General features: G+C 46.8%; 1 protein-coding gene across 2 annotated transcripts in view; it reads right to left on the bottom strand.

Moving 5' to 3' along the window:
* Window positions 1-3,113: 3,113 nt before the first annotated feature.
* Window positions 3,114-21,913, bottom strand: part of SETD5 (SET domain containing 5) — a 68,288-nt gene continuing 49,488 nt past the window's right edge. The window contains exons 17-24 of one of the 2 annotated variants that reach the window (XM_050904999.1): window positions 19,804-19,933; window positions 18,320-18,573; window positions 15,720-15,776; window positions 13,774-14,241; window positions 11,693-11,979; window positions 8,531-8,664; window positions 4,636-4,709; window positions 3,114-4,443 (exon numbers count right to left, since the gene is read on the bottom strand). In XM_050904999.1, the coding sequence (XP_050760956.1) occupies window positions 3,844-4,443; window positions 4,636-4,709; window positions 8,531-8,664; window positions 11,693-11,979; window positions 13,774-14,241; window positions 15,720-15,776; window positions 18,320-18,573; window positions 19,804-19,933 (2,004 nt within the window). In that variant the 3' untranslated portion in view covers window positions 3,114-3,843. Of the gene's footprint in view, window positions 4,444-4,635; window positions 4,710-8,530; window positions 8,665-9,838; window positions 9,940-11,692; window positions 11,980-13,773; window positions 14,242-15,719; window positions 15,777-18,319; window positions 18,574-19,803; window positions 19,934-21,913 lie in introns of those variants that run through there. The other variant, XR_007767264.1, reaches the window with a different exon arrangement.

Below are 21,913 nucleotides of genomic sequence, written 5' to 3' on the forward strand. Positions count from 1 at the left end.
GTGGGCTCCCCCAGGTCCCGGCTGCGGGGGCTTGGGTCGCTGCAGCCCTTGCAATGCAATAAAGTCCTCAGCGCTGGCTGCATCTCAGTGCGAGTAGCCGGGGGCTGTTTGCAGGGCCCCGGGCAGGACAGGGCCCCCAGCATCCCGGGAAGCAACAGGCCAGGGGCTCGCGGGGGCCCTGGCAGGGCTGGACCCAGGCACTGGGTAAGGCCTGGAGCGGGGCCGAGCTGGGTGCAGGGAGCAGAGCGGGACCACAGCCCCGGGACTGGGACGGGCAGCCCCGGGCAGAGGAGCCGCTGCCAACGGGGCAGGGCCACGGCATGTGGAGGCTGCTGGGGGATGGCAGTGAAGGGCTCTGCAGGAACCATCGCCCAGCGCGGCGAGCCGGGCACCTGGGGCTGGCGGGAGCAGGTAAGTGGTGCCCTGAGGCCCTGGCGGGGAGGGATGGAGCTGTGCCGAAACGCCGGCTGGGAGCCAAAGTCACGCGGGATGGTGTGGGTGCTGGCGCTCCTGCCAATGGCCTCTGCCAGCCACGAGCCCGGCGGTGCCCGCGTCCCTCGGCAGCCACCCCCCCCCGGAGCGGGGCCGGCAGGAGCCCCCCGTGCCCGGCCCCGGCAGCACCTGGGTCTTGCCAGCTTGTGAGTGCTGTTGCCGGCTGAATTGGAAAAACAAATGAAGAAAATCAGTGGAGAAAGGAATACAGTAGCTGTAATATATCTGTATTTTAGTACAAAGTTTGATACAGTGTTTCACAAAACCTTATTGAAAAATATAATTCAAACCAGACGAGCTCGGAGCCCTGTGGTGTGGGGAGGATTGGGACGGGCTCCTCCAGGCACTGCTGATAAAGACGAGATGGTTTGCAAGGAGGTCGAAGGACCCCGCGTGGGCACCGGCCAGGGCACAGCTACACGGGCTGGGGAGAGCGGCCGGGTGGGCGTCAGAGCTGTGGTGGGGCAGGGAGGGTGGGGAGCCCCCCTGCACCCCGTGGGGCTGAGCCCCTGCCTGCGCGGGCCGGCACGCGAGGCGGGCTCTGGCCAGAGCGAGTCCCCAGGGAATGGGTCTGTCCCGCCCCGTGGCAAGGCAGGCGGTGGGGTGGGGGTCCCGTCTATCGCTAGGAGAGTCTCACCCCTCCCCTTCTGCCTGTCCGTGCGTCCCCACGGAGCACCGCAGGCGGTCTGTCGGCTGGCGGGCTGACACAGGCCGGTAGGAGCCTCCCAAAATTCAGCAAATCCCTGCGTCTTGATGGAAAAACAGCTCGCGTGGCCCGTCAGTCCAACGGCGTGCTCTGGTAGAGGAGCGGGGACAGCTTTCCAGGCTGTGTGAGGGCAGCCTGGGGACCTCTGGGACATCTGGAGAGCTTTGGCCAGCTCTGGCCTCCCCGGCATGGGACACGCTCACAGCCCGGGCGAGCCCGGTGCAGGCAGACGGCACGGAGGAGAGGCGGAGGGGCGGGCTCGGTCAGGCTCCGGGAGAGAAGGGGAGAGTTGGTTGCTGCCTGCAGCTGCTTCGGGGGAAGGCGTAGAGGAGATGGAGCCCGACTCTTCTGGGCGACGCACAGGGACAGGACGAGCCACAACAGGCACCGTCCCACAAGGCGTCAGGGGGAATGTTTTCATGGCGAGGGCGGTCGAACAGCGGAGGCGATGGGCGCCTCAGACGTGCCAGCTTTGAGGATCGGCACTTGGAGGCACACCTGGTGGGCCCCACTCCGGGCTCAGCCCATCTCAGGCTTCCTCAGGAAAAGGCAAGCAGCATGAGAACCAAAAAACCTGGGCACCAGCGCACCAGAAACCAGGTTTTGAAGCAGGTGCAGCAGTGCAGGGGACATCCTCCGCCCCGTCTCCTCCCCAAATGAGCTTGAGCGAGAAGAGCAGCAGCGCAGGCACAACCTCACAACCCCAGCCAGGAAGCTGGAGGAATTTCCCTTTCCTCAGAACAGCGGCTCCCAGAGCAGCCCCTGGCTTCACCCGAAATGCCGGCAAAAGGGAGGTCTGCAGGGCTGCTCCTGCAAGGCTTCATTTACCCCGCAGGGACAGGGAAGAGACCCCAAAGCGCACCCCCCCCTCACCCCACGACCTGGGCATCAGCGCTCAAAGTGGTAAGGAAATAGAAAGAAACTTTCAAAAATACTGGTTTTCAAGTTAAGTATTTTTATTATCAAAATTATTACATCTCTTGTGAAAGTTCAAATGTTACAGCACGGTGTAAAAACTCCACTAGAGTAAGAAGCTACAGCCCCCACCTTTCCAAGAGCTTTCCAGGGTCCCTCCCTCCTGCCCCCCTGCTGCGCCCGAAGGTGCCGGAGCCTCTGGGCAGGGCCCCCCCGGCCCCTCTCGCCGCCCGGCAGGGCAGAGCCCGTCTGCCCCGTGCTGTTCAGAGCACGAAAGGGGAGGCTGCACCCCCAGGGCTAAGCTGAGTGAAGTTTACACCTATTTTATACAGTATACAGACACCCAACTGCGGGGTGACAAGTTCCATCCCAACACGCTCACAGCCAGACAGTGTGAGAAAGTTAAATCTTTGTTTCAATATTTTAAAAGTCTCCCCTAGGTTGAACAAACACCTGATTTCAATTGTGAATTAGAGAAACCTGTAACAGTCCTAAAAAAAGGAAGAAGACTGTGCATCTGAAAAGACAGGGGAGACAGACTCACAGCATTATGTTATCCAAGAGAAAGGAGAAGTTCCACTGCAGCACCAGGGATGACACCTGTCGTATATTAGCTAACCTACTATGGTTATAACTGAATATAAAATTAGATAAATAAAAACACGCCCGATATTACAGTAAACAAGTGAGAAAGAAGCTGGCAATCGTATGGAATTGAACAGACAGCGCACTGTGTCTGGGCTGGTTCTGCTGCCACGCTTGGCGGGCGACGGCGGCTGGGAAAGACATCCCGCACGGCACTGCACGGAGAGCCTCTGCCTCGGCGCAGACCGGGGTCCCCACCGAACACCTAACCAGCCTCCCGCCCCCCCGCTCCTCAGCCAGGCAGCCCCCCGCACGCCGCAGCATCACTTGACTTATCAGGCCCCCGGTCACCCCCCCAGCGTGTCTGCACACCGGCAGCCAGAGACCACCCACCACCCCCCCGGCGCGGTGGCACGCGGCAGCACCGCCCCAGCAATGCTCCCGTTCACAGACCTGCGACGGACGCAGCGATCGCGCCCCATCAGAGCAGCACGCAACAGTGCATCCCAGATCCTTTGCAGCGACAGGCACGCACGCTCCAACCCCGCCCCGTGCTAGTTCACATTTGCGGAGACTCTGTTGTCCTGGAAAAAGCTCCGACCGCGGCAAGTCATGACCCAGGCCCAAAGGCAGCCGTGTGCGCTCGTCTGCTCGTGACTGGAATGATCGTAACGGATTAAAGCCCTCCCCAGAACGCACTGAGAACCTGACCTATAAAGAGAGCTTTGGGATTGGAGTTCAACTTCCCCCAATGTTTTCTTTAAACCGCTTTCGTATTCAAAAAGATGTCCGTACTGCATGAGTGACTATGGCCATGGGCACGGACAAGAGACAGAGGCTGCACCACAGTCATTGCACTTGAACCATTTGCCTTTTTTTCTTTTTCTTTTTTTTTTTCCTTTGCAATGTACCCACGCGTCAGGGAACAGCTTTGCTACAGTCTCTGCCTCAGAGAAATCTGCCTTCTCCTACAAGGCCAGAGGCCAATACTGCTGACAAATCTCACCCGTGCATTTCAGACCTCAGCCTCTGACCCCTGGCACCCCAGCATCAGGTGCAAGCTCCCAACACTGGCCCAGGAGCCACTTCCAGAGGTGACTGGAAGGAGCTATGGGCAGTTTTGTCCTCCCGGAGTCCAGGCAGCCCTAGGAAAGTCCTGTTTGAGTCTTTACTCCAGAACCTTGAAGCTGCTGAAGTCTGTACTGATGGACACTGCTTCCCCCGCGGTGCGGATAGTGTTGTGCATTGGAAATCACTGCCCCCCGGGAGCCCTGGTAGAGAACAGACTGCCCCGAATTCGGGAGACTGATAGTCCGCAAGTCTGACTGTAGTGACCTAGCACTTTGGGGAGCGGAGGTGGAGCCCGACGCACCTGCGCAGGGCTGGGAGCCCGACTCGGAGGAAAGAGAGTCCACAGCTGCCTGCTGTGCTGGGCTGGCAGCCGCAGGGCAGCTCTTCTTCAGGAGGCTGCCGCTGACGCTGCCAGAGTGCTGCTGGCTGCTGTAATACCCCGAATTCCCTGCAAACAGGGCAGAGGAGTCTGAGGAGACCGAGTGGGCAGGGCTGGAGTACGAGGTGGAGGAGAGGGATGTTTCCGAGGAACCGTGAGAGAGGCTGTGTCCTGTCCTCTGTGCTGCTGCTCGATAGCTGTATCCAGGAGACGGAGTAAGGTGTCCTCTGTAGGGGGAGGAACTCTGCTGGAGAAGGGTCTGCGGTTCTGCCTGGGGACTGTCAGACTGCAGGAGCTGAACAAGTCGGGGCGGGGGGAGAAAAGAAAAGGCATGTCAGACTGACTTTCCCGTTTCCTACCTCCTTCTCATGCCAAAGGTGCTTACTGTAGCAGGATTGGGAATAATTGGCAGCCAAACCCAGTTTCCCCCCCAATCCTGTTAAACGCTTTATTTCAGAATGGGCGGATAATATATGAAGGAATTTACCTGGTAGCTGTATCGAGAAGGACTGTAAACTGCTGGTCCTTTGTGGGCTTCTGGAGTGTCTCCTTCTGCTGTGTCTGCAATGTACAGGCAAGATGTTAAACCTCACCCTCTGGACTGAGGCCACAGCAGTTGCCTCTCAAATGACACCTGCACACACCCCAGCCGACTTGTTCTGCATCCAGCTACAGCTGAGACAAGAGCGGCTTCTCCAGCCGTCCGCGTTTCAGAAGCTGAAGAACCCTAGCAAAAGGTAACTGGAAAACCTTAACATGTATAGACCAGCCATACACATCAGGAACTGCTGCTTCCCTAACATCAGCTCGCTCTGGTTTAGCGCAAAGCTCACCTGCCTTGGACCAGCCTATCTGAACGGCCACACCTGGTGACACCGCACAGACACAGCCTGGGCTCCCTTGGCTCTTCAGAAGGATACGAGAGGCAGAAGACGGTTTCTAAGGACCCAGCAATTCTCCACTCAGCCTTGGTCACAGGAATCCACAGTGGCTCCAGTTTCAGCTGGGGAGATAAAACTGTCCCTTCTTAGATGGCTGTCAGCAGGATCCTGCTGCAGGTTTTCCTCAAAGGCAGATCCAGACACTGCCGAAGACTGGGGTCCTGTGCTGCCGAGGCTGACAGCACCCCTGCTGCCGTTTGGGGATTATGCTTTACAAGTCAATTGAGCTGCTCCGAACGGAGTTGCTCTTAGACCTCAGAAATGCCTATTTTTGAAACAGGCCACGATGATGAAAATGCTTTGAGGTTTGAAGGGTACCAGCAGCACAGTACACGCTGATCCACCTTGGTTACGTGAGAGATCAAGAGGAATAAGCTGCTTCTTGACAGAGCAAGCCTTTCTAGCACCCGTATCTTAGAGGGTGGGTGAGCTTCTTGTCCTACCAAATAACTGAACCTGAACCGGCGTAGGCAAGAAGTACTTACTGCAAGTGACCTAGCCACCTTGCCACGTGTTTTTCAGTTGCTACTGCTGTAACCATGGGGTTCAGCTGGCGATCATGCTTTCTTTAGGAGGGAGTGAAACTGGTGGGACTAGAAGATTTCACATCAGAGTTATGCTGCAGTCTAATGAAACAGAGCTGTTTATCTGCAGCATCTCAGGGATTCTCAGCAGCCGCATTTGAAATGCCTTGGTGAAACAGTGTTGGTATTAGTATCAAATTTATATGACAGATGTGTCTCAGTCATGAAACAGGACACGCTGCCTTAGTCTGCTCTGTACTTCTGCCAGACAGAAGTCTGGCTTTGCACCAGATGCACTGGCACAAGCATCAGTGTCGGCAGTGCCCATGGCTTTGCTGCGGTTGTCCTCTCTGTGCTACATCACAGTTGCTGGCTTAGCTAAACAGGAATTTGGATAGAGCTGTCTTGTCTGCTGTTGAGGCTCAGAAGGCTTCTTCCTCAGGGCACAGGACCAGCACAGAGATCGGGGCATGAAGCTTCCAGCACGTGTCCTGTGCCACCTTCCATTTTCCGAAATGACATCCGATGCATCAAGCAGCTGTTTGCTGTAGGTGACATTCCGAGTACTGCACTGCAGAAAGGCAAAACTTGGAAGTTCGGGACGTGTTTTGTTAAGCAGTCATGCGCAGAAGAGACTAGCTGTTCAATCCAGGAGATCATTGTGATTAACAGAAGTTGAATATGAGAATGAGAAGAAATCTAAAGATTTCTGGAAGAAATTGTTTCTTAAAAGGCCAGGCACACCAGCAGGGCTGCACAATTTACTGGCAGTGCCTGTTCACACAAAAAACCTTGACAAGTGAAAGACTATCGAAAGACTCTAAATTACAAAGGGTAAATAAACTACAAGCTTGCTGAATTTGCTTTATGTAAACTTAAAAGATAAAGCTAAGATTTCCCTCCCCCATTTCTCAATACCTGCACAAGGAAGGACATAAAGAAGAACTGCTTTTCTTGGCAGTACTGGCCTGTGTCATCCTAAAGCATATATGAAGTGACAGCTTTAACTGAGAGCAGCTGCAATTCTCGGAAGTGTGGCATGCACGCAAATTCCATTTCATTCCTACATGCCCCATCAGCAAACCATCCAAGTTTGGGGTTTTTAGTTCCCCTCATATTATTATCCGTTACAGCATCAAGTAAATGTGTATCTTCACAACTCCTACAGGTGATGCCAGGAATGGCAGGGACTCAGCCACTCATTCGTATCACTAAGAAGCAGACCAGCAACTGGGGGAGGGAAGGTGGCTCGCAGAATCTAAACAAGCTACTGAAGAAACTGCCAGAGTATGTGAAAGAAGAAAAAAATATTTTGCTGCGCTAGGATGAAAGAGACAAAAAGACTTTTGTCAGCTACAGCATTAAGTTTTCACAGCTTGGAGTGGGATGGGGTTTACGTAACAAGAAAGAAGAATGGATCAATGTAGACTAAAGTTTAACTCCAGCCTAACTCTTGGGTGAGGCTGAAGAGCCAGAGCCGTACAGATTACAGTGGGCAAAAGGCCTATTGCAAGAGCTTGGATTTTGCCTACCCTTCTGAAAAATAACCAACAAGAAAGCCACTTCCACTGGTATGAGAAAGACAGGAAAAAGACTCCCAGTGGGGTCCCACGAAACCATGAAATTTTTGATAGGGTAGAGGATTCCCTCTCAAGACTAGATGAAGAAAAAGCGTTGAAAAGAGATGCGCTTAGGTGTACAAAAATACGAAAACCCCAGATGAGAGGCCAGTTTTCAGAAAGTGGTCTCAAATACACCTTACTGCAAATGGGGAAAAAAGTCTAATTTGGAATGAAGTAAATACATACTTGCCCTAAAATGCTCAGAAATGAGATACCCCAAAGGCAAAAGTTGCTGTTGCTGCTGAATTACCCAGAGCTCGCCCTGTGCGAGCCTAGGTTAGAGGCTCTAGACTTTCCATGTCTAAAATACCAACACAACTAGGCTCTGGCTTCCAGAGATTCAGATCCCTGCTACAGATCATCAGCAAGCTGTAATCGTATCAGCCAGGAGACTCTAACAACAGTCCTCAGCTATGAGGAAGTAGGGGCTGATGGCAACACACAAACTAAGTTACTGAAATATGATGATCCATCGCTGTAAGTCCAAAGTGCGATCAGGGTTCTGAGGGCACTATCTGTTAGGGAAAAACAATCATGTTCAACAGACTGCAAAATAAATAAAAGAAAAATAACACCATTTCACAGCTGAGAAGTTAGGCAATGATGAAGTGATCTGTCCATCTCTCAGAAAGTCACATCTCACTTTTAGACCACAGATGGATAAAAGAGGGCTATAATTTCAGCTCAAGCTACAAATACTGACCTTGCATGCTACTTGGTGAGGACAACGCTTTATTCAGAGAAGAAAGGAACGTCAACACAGAACTGAATTCATCTCAGTAAGGAGGTGCATTTCACAAAACTGACAAATATTGTAACTCAGGGAATCAAGTGACTTCAAAAAGAGCTGAAGTAAGGCTTGGAAGCTAAATTAGTTCTTAGCACTGCCTAAAGCCTACACCTGCATTTTAGTGTGATAATAGATTTATCTGAATGTTCAGCCAACTAGAATTATTAAATGATAGCACTTTCAATCCCAGTACATAGGGGCAATTGAGGCAATGCTGCTTAACCCATCTGCCCAAGGACAAAGAAGCTGTCCCTGCCAGAGCCAAGATGCAGGTAGTCTTGAATCCAAATCCTGCAGAAACCTGGAATTCTTCCAGGTCTAACAGAAGAGGGATATAGGCTCAAGCAGTATCTGAATAACAATAAAGTATGGTTTGCAGAAGGCTCCTATAAGGCATTGATAACGTTAAAGATGAAGGTACAACTAACTGCATAGACAAGTCTGCAAAGTTATCTGAGCCCATCATTTCCCACCAACCAAGCGTTCAAGAGTTTCATCTTCCTACCTGCATCTCTCTCAACAGCACTGTCACAGGTAGGTGAGGATTCATTTCTCTGGGCTACCTTTGCACCACTTCGCAGCACCTTCTCAAGTATGCCTCGGCCCTCTCGCAGCCTCTCCACTGAGGTTGGGACCATCCTGCAACAAAAACCCGGTAACAGCTGAGGATTGCTATTAGGCAGCCGAGAGCGACGTGACCAACGCACAAGGGGGCTGTGGGGTCCTTGGTATAATCACAAGACAGGTTTGTCTTTAAAGTCTCTGCTTAAATTCACTGGTATGATGTTAGTGCAAATGCAAACCCCTGCCACAGAAGGGAGGGATCAGAGACCACCAGCTCTCTAGACAGATGAGGAATAAACTTCTGAACTGCTTTTGCAATGTAAATAACCTCCTGCGGGATTTTAGACCGCCAGTCACTAGCTACCATGATAGCACTGCCCTCAGAAAAACAAAGTCTTTACTCGTATCAAAAACATGGAATAAACATCCAGTTCAGTAGATCACCTGATTACAGGACACCTTCTCCCAGAAAAATTGTTTCAAGATTCAACAGCATTTTGAAAATCCTGGTATTTTTTTAAGATTAGATGCAGTTATTTTGCATCGATTACTTTTATCCAAACTAAAAAGAAGCAAAACCAATACCTTTATGATAATACCGTATCAAGACAGTACAGTCAGATAATGCAACGTTCCTGGAGCAGAGCTAGCTTGGCCATTTTGCCCATTAATGCTACTTTGTCCCGTTTAGTTTGTAATGTGAAAACTCTCCGCTCAAGATTGGTGCTAGATCTTGTTCCATTATATATTACAAGTGTCTGGTCTGAGGGTGAAAAAGAAGTGAAGTGGCTTTCCTAAAGCCAGTCTGTAGGAGAAAGAGAGCGCCACAGACAAACCCCAGACACCTGGGTCAATACTCAATCTACCATGCACAGGACCATCCAAATCTCTTTAGAAATACGTGTTTTAACCTACAAGATAGTAGCACCTTGACCAGGGATTCACAATGCCTTTACCCTAGACACTGAAGAACGTGCGCCTTAAAAATGCCTGAATTTAAATACTTAGTATAATATTAAATGCACTGCATACCATGTAAGCATGCAGCTTAACACCATATTAACAGATTTCTGTATTTAATTTTTTTCTTTTTAAAGATATATTGAAAACTGTGCTTTACATTAGCTTTTTTTTTTTTTTAAAATAAATAGCCCAGACATTGAAGTTCACCCCTCACTGAAGCAGAAGGGAGAAGGGGCCAGAGTTCACACCTCATGGAGGTGAATGGGGTGAGGGGGTGAATTCACACCTTCGTTGCTGCTATTGTTTTGCTGGAGACAGTTTTCTGCAAGGCTGGGTTTACTGGGCAGCAGCACATCTGTTTACATTGTGATGGCTGTATCTTGGCAACTGAAAGAGACAGAAACTTAATTTTTTTTAAATGAAAGCTATTGGCAATTACTGTAGAATTCAGCAAAAATCTGGACAACTCTAAAAATTAAGGCACATAATTTTAGTTCCCACCATTTTCTTCTGTCCCTAATATTGTATTATTGTGAATGTCTGGAAATGTATCTGAAATGTAAGCACCCAGAGTTAAAGATGAAATTGGGTCACAACTTTAACTCAGTAACATGCAGTTTCTAACATATTTTTTAAAAGTAGAAGGTGACTGTATGTTTGTTAGCCTTGCCCATTAAAACACAGAAGAACAAGAATTTAAAAGGCAGCAAATCTGCTTAATCCCGTTTCAAAAATGTATCAGCATGGTTTCAACTTTATATCCAGTGTCCCATAACAATACGATCTTTATTCCCACACAATACTTACTCATGAAACCATGTGAGAAACTGAAGCCAGAGCACCTGCTGAGGAGCAGCAGATGAAGCTCACAGAGCAAGGTTGCCAGACTGACACCTCAGCCCGAACTAGGGTTTGGTTTTTTTTTTTTTTTCATTCAGCTAGGTTTTTCTTTCACCCTTTTCAGGCAGAAGGAAGTGGCACAGGAGGAAAAGGGCATGGGATGTCAACACTTGCACAGAATAATATTTGATTATAAAATAATGATTATAAACCAATCATCAGCTGACTGCCTCAGCTGTGGCCAGTCGCAACATCTGGCAGAAGGTCATCTGGTAGACAGAGTACTGTCAGAGAGGTACAAGACAAATTATTTCTATTAATCTCTGCTTGAAGAGTGATAGAAAATGGAAGGAAACAGATCTTATTACTCCTGCAAATTCACCCAAACCAATGTTTCTCAAACACTTTCAGCATAGACTTCATACTTCTCACTGCCTTCAGCATTGCTTAGCATCTCTTCCCTTGCCATCCCCCTGCCATTACATGAGCAGTGACACAGCTGTGTACGTGGAGAATCAGCATTAAGAAAGGTATGCCTTTTGGCCTGTGGTGTGCATGAACAGAACTTGAATACAAAGCAGCAGAGCCAGCGTACTACACAGCTCCAATCAGCAGAACATCCTAACCGTCGCTGCATTGACACTATAATGCAATACTCTGCATTTCAGTGCTGCAGTACTTCATTTTTTGGACCAGACATTACTATCATGTTCAAAAGTTTTTGAAGACCAGCCTTTCCCCTTATCAAACCTTCTCACGGCGACAGGATAAAGGTGGTTTTTCCATGCCTTTGGCAAGCCACCGACTGCAGTCTGGTAACTGCTCTTCTAACTATATGTGCAAGGCATTAGGAAAGCTGGAGTTGTTTCACTGTCCCTGCTTCTCAAATGCAAAGTTGCAGACGGCTCTGTTAGCTTTCCTTCTGAATAGAAGTTGACTTAGTATCACTCATACCCAAAAAGAGTGGAGGTTCAGCAAGAAAAGACCTGGATTAAATTCTCATCGCAAGAGCAAGACCTTCAAACCTGAGACTTTAAAAGTAAACTGGTGGAAGAGAAAGACCACTGTTCAGCTTCATATGTTTCAAGACAGATTTTTGATATCTAAACCAAGAACTAAAGGGCAGGCTGAGAAGGCTGCTGGTATCCTTCACTGTTGTTTAGCAATTACAAAAGAGAACAATGCCAAGAGACCCGACTGATTCCATCCAACTGCACGTATTGTTATGGAAATGCCCCCTGGAGAGTTTGGTCCTTCTCTGTGGAGCAATCTCAGGCTTGCTCGGAAGGATAACACTCACCACCTACTGCTGATGTTCTCCTGGGATTTGCTGAGTGATGTTGAGGAACTAGCCCCCCTCGAGTCTGGTGGGCTGATGTCCTCTACATGAGGCAGGGAGGGATGAGAAGGGGAGAAGCCACTTTGTGGGGAGGACGGGGTTCGTACTACGGAGCCCGGCAGGCTGTTGCCATCTGTGTCAGTCACAGAACTGCTGCTGCCCTGTCGGGTAGGAGTCCCTGTACATCGCACTGAATCGCCTCCCTCCTTGGCTTCTTGTTTCCGCTTGCGGTATTCTAGTAGAGATACCTGTGAGAGAAAAATACAGCCATGAGTCAGGGAATGCAATGGACTAGGATAGGGGGAGGAACATACCCACGCACCATTTTAAAAATCTGTTTCTCTGGGTTTGCAGATAAAACTTTAAAAGGTATATTGGGATTATAAAATCTTCCTGAATCTGCAGGCACTCTGGAAAAAGAGCTAAGTGGTACAAATTTGGACCACTCATCGACTGCCACGCTCACCCACATTTTACTCTTTATGACCAATACTTCAGCAGAAATATCCAGCTAATTTGCTTCTCTAACAACCTGGAATTTCACGTTACTTCAGTATATGCTTGCATATTCAACCATCAAGCCTCTATACCCTCTTCCTCTGAACACCCTTCACTCACTCACTCTGGATTGTGACATTATATAAAATGTGTATCAGTTTCTGTACATCTCCAAAACGGACAGTAAGAGCCTTCTTCGCAGAACTGGTATCTTCAGAGAGTCCTGTTCATCTGTACTAGTTCAGCCACATTAATGCTAAAAACTTGGTAAAGCCTTGCACAGAATTTTAACCTGCTTAGAGCAGGTTCCTGCTATGGTGGTATTGCAAACTTCCAGCACTACCACCTAAACAAACTACTTTTAGCAAAGGTAGAATGCATTTTGTGCAAAGCAGTCTCAGATTTGTCAAAGACACAGACCAAAAGGTCCCAGATAATGCAGTCTCGTAACACAGGGACAGCAGAACCAAAAATACACAAGTATTTCCAGCTGAGCACTTACCTTTCAGTGTGCCTTCCCCTTAGAGTTATTACGAGGCACAGGGCCATAAAGGACTCACAGAACGCAGCTCTGCTGAAGAATTTATCAACTATGACTCACTGCCTGTATAGAAGGTTTTATGATGCTAAAATATTGAACAGGATATTTCCAAAAGTAACTCAACATATGAAGGTTTTAAGATAAGTGTAACTTTAAAAGAAAACCGAAAGGAAAAAAAATCAAAATCCTCCAGAAAGGGAATGGAAATAAGATATTCCATCCAGCTGGACACTTATACAAGCGATCCGAGTTACCACACTTGCAATTAAAAAAAAAAAAAATCCAAGCACAGGAAAAGGCACCGATACACATTTAGAAAAGTGTATGCTTATTTGTCCCATGAGTACCCAGTTTTATCATAGCAATGCCTGACTTGTCATTTGCACTCAGTTTTAGTCCCACAAGGGTCACTGGCCTACTATTAGAAACCAATACACATTCGCTTTCTTTAAACAATATTCCTGTGTTTTTAGTTTCAAAGAGCTAAAATTTAAGTAACAACCTTCACCTACTTTTCTTGCAATGTTACTTTGTTTCCATATTAATGGAAATGTTCTAGTATGTTCTAATGAACAGCCTATGTTTTCTTTTGAAACATTAGACCCTCTTTCCTAATAAGGACCCTTTTCATCCTGATAAATAACACCTCCACCAACTAGTACAGCTGCACTGTGTTATTGCTCTGGGTCTTGTCTCAGTTTAACAACTGTTTATGAAAGCCGCTAGCATCGTGCTCTCCTTTCTGTGCTCCCAGAAGAGGTATTTTCATTGTGGTCTTTTTCTTCCACCTCTCCCATGAAAATCTTGCCTAAAGGGTAGCTCACTCTCCTTTAATAACTTCTAGACTGTTTTCATCCAGGCACTGCATGCCTGGATTACTTGCCCAGACTATATTTTAGTTGTATTCTGCTCTCTTTGTTCTCCCTGTAAGTCTTTCCCATGGTGCTTACTGTTCCCACCCAGGTTCCTGCAACCTAAGAGTTTCTTTTACAAGAATACTTGCCTTCTTCCTTTGTGGCGGATTCTGGGGAGCAGATCTGACGCCTTCACAAGCCCTCTCACCGCAGGGAGACATGGATCCATGCACTGTCTCTTTAAGCAGCCCTGACTCATGTCTGCTGAAATATCCTTCGGCAGGAGAGCTGCAGCATCCTGCTTCCGAATTCATTGGCTTCCTCTCTCCCAAAGGAGCAGATCCCCGCAACAACCCATCTACACGTGGCATAGCGTTCAACGGGGAGAAGGCATACATTAAATTAAACTCTGTCCGAAAAGCCTGATCAGAGCTTCGTAGCAGCATCTGTGCTTCCCCACTTTTCCCTGGGAAGTTCATCTCTGAAGTAGAGTTTATGGAGGGTTGTGGAGCCAGATCAGAGGATCCAAAGCTGAGCAGCGATGGCCGTTCTGGGCAGGTGTTTGCACTGGAATCCAGGTACCCACCCTTCAAATCCAGGTCAGATCGGAGGCAGAGCTGGAAAATCCACGAAGGATATGGGAAGGCGGTGGGAAGTCAGGAAAAGGGTCAGGCAAGGGTGGGGAGAGAAACTTAAGTCAGAAAGTACTCTGTACAATGCTAGCTTACTGCTTTCCAGTTCCTTTCTGATTACCCTTTTGGTCCCTTCCTGCACTGTTTTGCTCATTCTACAGTGGAATGACTGACACTAAATAACAATCAGTACGAGATGCCCTTTCCCCTTTAGCAGTCTTACTGCAGCAAGAGGATAAAGCTCAGCACTATCCCCGGGCAGCCAATGAAGAAAAAACCCAGCATTTTCAATTGCCTCATATGTCCCAAAGTTGATGTTAACACATAGTACTAGTTAGATTCATTATGGGCAGAGAACAGAAAAGATCTGCTGTCCATTTGCTGTTTTATTAGCCAAGTTCTTGACTGTCCCAAGTCAGCCACTACTAACTTCCTAACAATAAAATGCCCAGGACCTCCAAGCCATTTATTTTCACTTATTGTGAGCTTCAGGAGTCTCTAACAATACTACATTCATTTAATTTATACTGCATTTCTACATTTTACATTCTCTAACAAAACCATAATGGCATCATCTTTGCGCTGTCACAGTTTCTGGAACACTAGGCACTGACACAACGGTATATCCATTTATCTACTTGAAGTGCCAAAAAGCCTCCAGGGCAACGGCATAATCGTCTCCTTCGCCATGTTAATATGTCAGGATCTCAGACAATGAGCATAACTGACAAGATTTCATCCTCTTTGCAGGACTACAGTGCTTAGGGAAAAACACAGCAACACCAGGCACCAGCTCTGCCCTACTGCTGCTGCTGAGAATGTTTCCTCTGCTGTAGTACAGCTCCAAGTAATCTGCCACATTGGAGATGAGCATGTATTTTCTACTATGAAACAGTCTCTCAGCAAGGTACTTCACCTCATATTTTACTACAGGCCAGTAGGTAAACAAAATACTACTTTCTGGCATCTCCTCAACATTTTAAGTCTGCAAGTGAACAGGTGATAAATCAAGGCTGAAGAGAGCAGGTGAGGTGCACCATTGTGTCCTCATAAGTCAAAACTGGTAGTGAATGCTTTCCCTTTTCTTCCCCAGTAGTAATTTTGCTGCTACTGAGTAAATATCACACACCACTTATCTGCTGGGCCGGGGCTGAAGTTGATAATGGTATTTCCAGGGTCCCCAGATCTCTTGCCTTCACCTCAGCAGCTGAGACATACCAAGCCTTCACACTGTCTGTTTCCCACCAGTGTCAACAAGTGAATAATGAATTCCAGTCTTCAATTTGTTTGCTCTCTTGTGATAACCCTGAAAACTCTCCCCAGCCTTATTGTGACTAATGCTCCACCCTTATTGCCACTCGCCTCCACACTTCTCATCCCTCCCCTCCCACCATGGCCTCAAATGCACACACAAGCACACACGCTCCCGGCCTCAAATGCAATTAAGACAGTGTGATAACTACCTCGGGTGACATGGACTCAGGCCTATGCGCAGGGGAACTCTCAGGGGAGGATACGTTCTAGAGGAGGGAAAAGCATCTTGTTATTCATCTACTTAAAAAGTCAAGAAGCAAAATAAAATCAATTAAAAAACAAACACAGAGATTAGCAATGGCTATTCTAAACAAAGACTATCGCAGGAACTGGCCCCAGCCTGGATGGCAACTCTATCGGTTAAGTGGTTTCTAAAGCTTCCTGGAAGCACAGAGACAGGACTGGGTTACTGTGTTTCATGCTGTAACTTAGTACCCAAAACAGAGCACATAAACGTTAAGAAAAGAAGCATCTTATTCTTTATATTTCTGATGCTGTCAGAGAGAGTTTGCACCATGAAATACAGAGAAAGCCATTTATGGTGTTTAGTCTGAGAACATGGAAGAGATGGAAAGCCTGGTTTTGCCCAAAAGGTAAACTAAGATCCCCCAAACACTATAGTGAACTTTCACAGACATTATACTAGAAAACAAAAATGTCTCCTTCAATCCACTGTGGGCCACCTTTCCAGCTAAAGTCAAGAGAATAGGTGTGAACAGACAGCTTTATCAAATGTCGTAACATATCATCTGAGCACCTATCAACGGAAGGCAGTGCATGCATGTGATGGCATGGTTAAGGCCAAGCACTTTCCTTTCCATGCTACTGAGCAGGCCTACAATAGAATCAGAAAGGAAGAAGGTTTCCCAGAGGTACGCTGCCACCAGAGAAATACGGCAGGAGTCACTGCCCTCTGCAAAGCAGAAACACTCAGAAAACTGAGGAATCTCAGAAACTTCTTAGCTAAAAAAGCTTCTGACAAACTCCACAGAAAAAAGTAGATGCATGTCATCACGCTTCTAGTCGCTCCTGTAACTATGGCAGGGGCTAAGCATCCTCCAATTTGTTTACAATCTAAAAAGTCCCAAAACTGAGTCTGAAAAGACTCAGTCTGTAAAAACCTGACCAACCAGAGCTTGAGAAGCTTATGATACAAGCTCTTCAGAGAGCAGCCAGGAAATTGATCAAGAAGGAAGTTTCTTAAAAGCCACAGCTTTCAAAAATGTATCCCCAGCAAGCCAAGATGTCAAGTGACATCTTCCACTCGCTTGAGGAAGCCTGTAAACTGATGGAAGAATTTTTCTGTTGTTCTCTTCCCACACTGCCACAGGACTGAAGTATAAAGCTCCATACACAGGGAGATGTATTCACTCAAGTCAGAATTGATGATAACTAAATGAAACAGACATGACATTAAAATAGCAATATTGTGAATAGGCTGCATTGAGGGAAATACAAAAGTCTGAACAAAGAAGCCTATGGTCTACTGAGCTGTTAGACACTTCTCAAGGGGAAAAAACGTAAAAGGGGCAAGTAAGGTACGGATGCCCAGTGACATCCAGGCTTCCCATGTCTTACACACAGCAACAGAAATAACTAACACGGAAGGGGGACAGGAAATCAGTGACTAGACTGTGGAGGTCCATGGCAACACTGCCCTGATCTGCCATCTCAACCAGAGCAAAGGTAAGGATCGTTTCCAATCAAGCTGTGTGCCTGAAACAGTCTTTCATCTCTCTCCTCAACGCTCCACAATCTTCCCTGCTAACCTCTACAGATCTGCCTTTCAGCTTACAAGAAAGGGCTCTCAAACAAAATAATCAAAAGCACACTAAGCTAAAAATACCACAAAGGACTGTCTGCCCTGTTGCAAAACAGATGAGGGATTCCTGCAAAACAGTCCCTAGTATGGAGCAGTCTGTCACCGCACAGATTTTTTTTTTTTTAATGGTTTTAACTGGCAGAGTGTGAGCAGCCGGCCTGAAGAGTTCCATTTTTTAAATGAAAATATACAATACTAGAAAACAAAACTAAAATTGCAAACAGCATGATCCCTATTCACAGGCACAGAGCAGCAACACAAAGTGGAAGGTCCTAGCTGGATGGATACTGGTAACTCTCCCACAGAGTTTAGAGCACGGGAAACCACCTACACAGCCTGCTCAGTACTTCTGCAAATTTTTGCAAAAGGAAACTATCAAGAAATCAAAGGTACAAGGTATTTTCCTTCTACCCAATCAAGGGAAAGGAAAACCAAGGGATATAGGGGAAGCTGATGTAAAGTATTTCTACCATACTTGGGGTTACTGAAAGCTATTTAGGGAAAGAGTAGCCGAGGATGTCAGACAGCCCTTGAGAAGTGGAGCACTGCTGCACTCTTTGGAAGAGGCAGAGATTGGAAGTCACATTGGCAGAGAGATCTGAAGTGGTGAAGATGACTAAAGAACACTGAAAAGCCTGTAAAATTTGGGAGCTACTGTGCAGAAATGGAGAAAAGAATTAGACTAATGCTACTGATAGCTACGAAGTGAGGGTAGGGGCTGCAGCAAGGTTTGACGTTTAACAGAGCAGAAGATTTGGCCAGAAGTGGACTAGAGGAGAAAGGCAGCAGTGCTCTTGAGTCTGACGCTATGCTGCTGCTCAGGAATATAGCCACATACTCAAAAAGGAAGGTGTCCCTACTGCTACCTCTGCTGCAAATATTCCAGTTCCTCTCTTTTTAGCACTCCCAGTCCCCGGTCAGATTTACCTCGAACTGTAGTGGAGTATTGCAGCGACTAGCAGCCAGAGAAGGAATTGGTGAGAACATCATGCCATAACCGTTGCGACTCTCCTCTTCTCCTGGCAGCGATGAGCAGGGTGTAGCCAGCTGTGGGCTCACTGAGCCAGGAACTGAAGGGATGGGAGGTGGAGGGGTGACGGGAGACAGCGGCCTCAGCAACTTCTTAACATTCTGCTCCATTAAGTAGCGAGACTTCCATTTCTTCAGGGGACTCAGCAAGTCTGAAAAACAAACTAAGCTGAGGACAGGGCTGAACCGTTAACCTTAACCATTAACCACGTGCAAATCACGCGCTGTCTCCTTCCCCCTACTGCCAGGCCCAAATGGAGCCCATGAGTCTCCAATATAACTACGAAAGATTCCTAAAAATGAAGTATCTCTGAAGTACTTCTACACCAGTCTTGAGACATGTCTAGATACTGATAACAGAACAGTACATAATCAGGAACATACAGTGAACAAGGAAAGGAAATATTTCAACTAGAAGTAAGCACAAGAGGGAGCCAGGGGAAAGGAAGACAGCAAGGGATAAAAAGAGGAGAGGAGAGTGGAGGAGAGGGGTCAGAGGACATGCCACTGTTACTGCTATGAACAAACCACGGGCAGCTCAGTTATCATTACCTGAACCTAATAGTTCCCTACAAGCTACATCAATACAGCCCAAACACGTTTCATCCCCACAAAGGATTAATGCCTTTCCCTCAGGCCTACCCCTATTCAAAATAATACATTTTTATGATGCTCAGTTTAAAAAAAAGTATTCAGTAAATTCTGCAGTTCAGTTGTTTGCTTCTTCAGGTCTTGCTCGGGGATGTGCATTTATTGGTTCAGGCGTTCTGTTAATTTCCTATTCATCTAACTTTTCAATAATCAATTCTGTATTATCTGTGTGTTGTCTAGCTTCCTGTCTGTCGTCCTTGGCAAACTGATCCCTGACTGGGCAGATCTTCACCCTCTTTCTCTGTAGAAGGATTCAGACACAGTATTTAACCATCCTGCTGCTTTACTCACAGATTTTAGCTTCTCCATTTTTGAGACTTACTTAATCATTTTCTTATTACATACGTGCCTGTGAGACTTTGCTATATCTTCCTACAGTCAGTAGATATTTAGTTGTCCATCTAACAGCATCCTGCTGAAAAGAAATGATACTGTACTTTTTTTTTTCCCCTCTGTTGGACGAATGATCACACGGCGCTGAGGTTGATGATGCAAGATAAAGTGATTATCTTTTCACAGGAAGATACTGAGAAAATTTACACATGCTCAAGCCAGAATGGGCCTGCAGAAATTTGAATGAATGGCAAAGTAACATTCTCACCTGCCATAAAGCTGTGCCATCAAGCAGCAGTACACATTAAGATGTCATCCTCTACAGCTGCCTTTGTTATTCAGCAGCTCCCCAGTTTCACTCAAGCGCCCATGCTGCCCTGATGGTGCTGAGCACTTACCTGTGTCATCTTTGCAGATGCTGGAAGAACTGCTGTTCTCGTTACTTTGGTATAAACATTGGGTTCTGTTCTCTTGCGGAGCTGGTGAGGTCTGAGTCATCCCCTCTTCCAGGGCTTGTTTGATCCAGCGCTGAAACAGAACGAGACTACATAAACGTGCAACCCCTCTGGTACTTTCTACGTAATCTTGCAGGATGCACTCAAACTCCTACACTTCTGTGCAGCAGGGCAGACTGCTCAGAACACTGATATTACCTCCTTCGCGTGCGCTCAGACAGGAACCCGTTAGAACACAGCTGTTAGCACTGAGTCTACCACCTACTGTGATGGGGCTGACTATGTGCTCTTGATGAGATGTATTCTGGGGATCAGCAGTCTTCAGCAATAACACAAAGATAAGCAAAGAGCAAATTATAAATAGATAAAATGCAAAACTCTGGCAGCTAAAAACTATTAAAAGCAATCTAATTAAAAGAAAAGGGAGACAAACTTTTTTTACAAAAAAGTTGTTTCCTGCCCAGGAGCACGAACACACCGTCCCCCTGCTCCACTAAGGCATATTAGAGCTTAACATAGATTCTGCTCTAACAATTCCAGCAGAGAAATGGCTGAGTTTAATCACATAACAATTCTTCCAGGACTCTGCTTGCTGCCAGAGACAAAGAGCAAAAAAATCTGATAAAACGCAAGCAGCAGTTTTCAAGGGGGCTAAAACAAGAACAGAATAAAGGCAAATCTTTTCTTCAGCTACTAATAAAAGAGATAAAAGTCACCGTGGTCTTCTGAACATGGACAATAAAGAATGTTGCACATCTCATGCAAGTTAACATGAGCTGAAGTCTCAGCAAATCAGCTGCTGCAGTGGGTGTGCTAGCCCTGTATCTTGATACAAACCGACTCCTGATGGCAAGCAAGAAACCTTTGCTTCCTTTACTATAAAAAATAACTGCCACAATAGAAGGGAAAACACCCAGGTGATTCAGTAAAATGACAGCAAACTGCTGAAAAACCCCAAACGGTAATTTGCATTTGTGTAGTTTACACAAGGGACTCACTTTGCCAGCCTTTTCTTCTCCCAGAGATTTAAAATCATAAGTTTACCTTTCAGTAATCCACAGTTCATCTGCATGCCAGCAATATGTATCCTATTAGAGATACACGTATATGTCTTATGATTCCTCAAAGCTATCATGAAAGTGCATCAGAAACTTGGTGACCACAATCCTCAAAGTGAAAACTTCAATGCGAGGATGAAGAGCAGGTGACAGGATCTATTTTGATGGCCTTCACTACTGTACAACAGATGCTTCTTCTCTGTTCAAATATAATTCAATGGATTCCACTGCGGCCACCAGGAAAAGTGAGAAGTGCCAGCCAGTCTGGAGCACTGCTACCTCAAATGCAGCATCTGATCTGACAGCCAAGTCACCGTACAATGTGTGATTAACGTGAGCAGGTTATACAGTTCAGTTTCCTTGCGAGGTTCAGACATTGGCATGCTTTGCATGCAAACTGAGATCATCAGCTGAGTTTTTTTGGCACAGTCCTCAGTAGTTTAAGGAAGAGGCCTGCTGACAATCCAAGAAAATATGTGATCTATTTCAACAGCCTTTATAAATCAACCTTCCTGACTGAGTAGTCAGAAGCAGACAAGACAAAAGATCAGGTCTTGAGAGAGCAATGTCATCAAGTTCTGGACCATTTCTAGATCTCAGCTGGCTGAAAAGAAGGTCTTCTCTGTGAGAGTTTTCTAAACATTCCTGAACATGAGAAGCAGACTTCTTCTACATCTGCAGACTCTTAGTGATAAAAACACCAAATGCTACCAAGCATTTTCCATGAAAAAGCTGGGGAACTCCTACAAAGTGGATGAAACCCCTTACTAGAACAGTTACCAACTATTTACTTTCAAGAAGTAGAAATCTAACAAGTTGCTTTCTGCAACATCTGTTCTGGACACAGAAGCTTTCAGTATTTTATTAATTATTTAGATAATGGAACAGGCAGCGTACTTAAGTTTTCAGATTATGCCAACCTGGGAGAAACAAGAACATGCTGGAAGACAGTATTCAAGATTTTCCTACTAACTTGGGAAACGGATGGGGAAAAA

The sequence above is a fragment of the Gymnogyps californianus genome, chromosome 13, assembly GCF_018139145.2.
Source record: "Gymnogyps californianus isolate 813 chromosome 13, ASM1813914v2, whole genome shotgun sequence".
In the NCBI taxonomy this organism is placed as follows: Eukaryota; Metazoa; Chordata; class Aves; order Accipitriformes; family Cathartidae; genus Gymnogyps; species Gymnogyps californianus.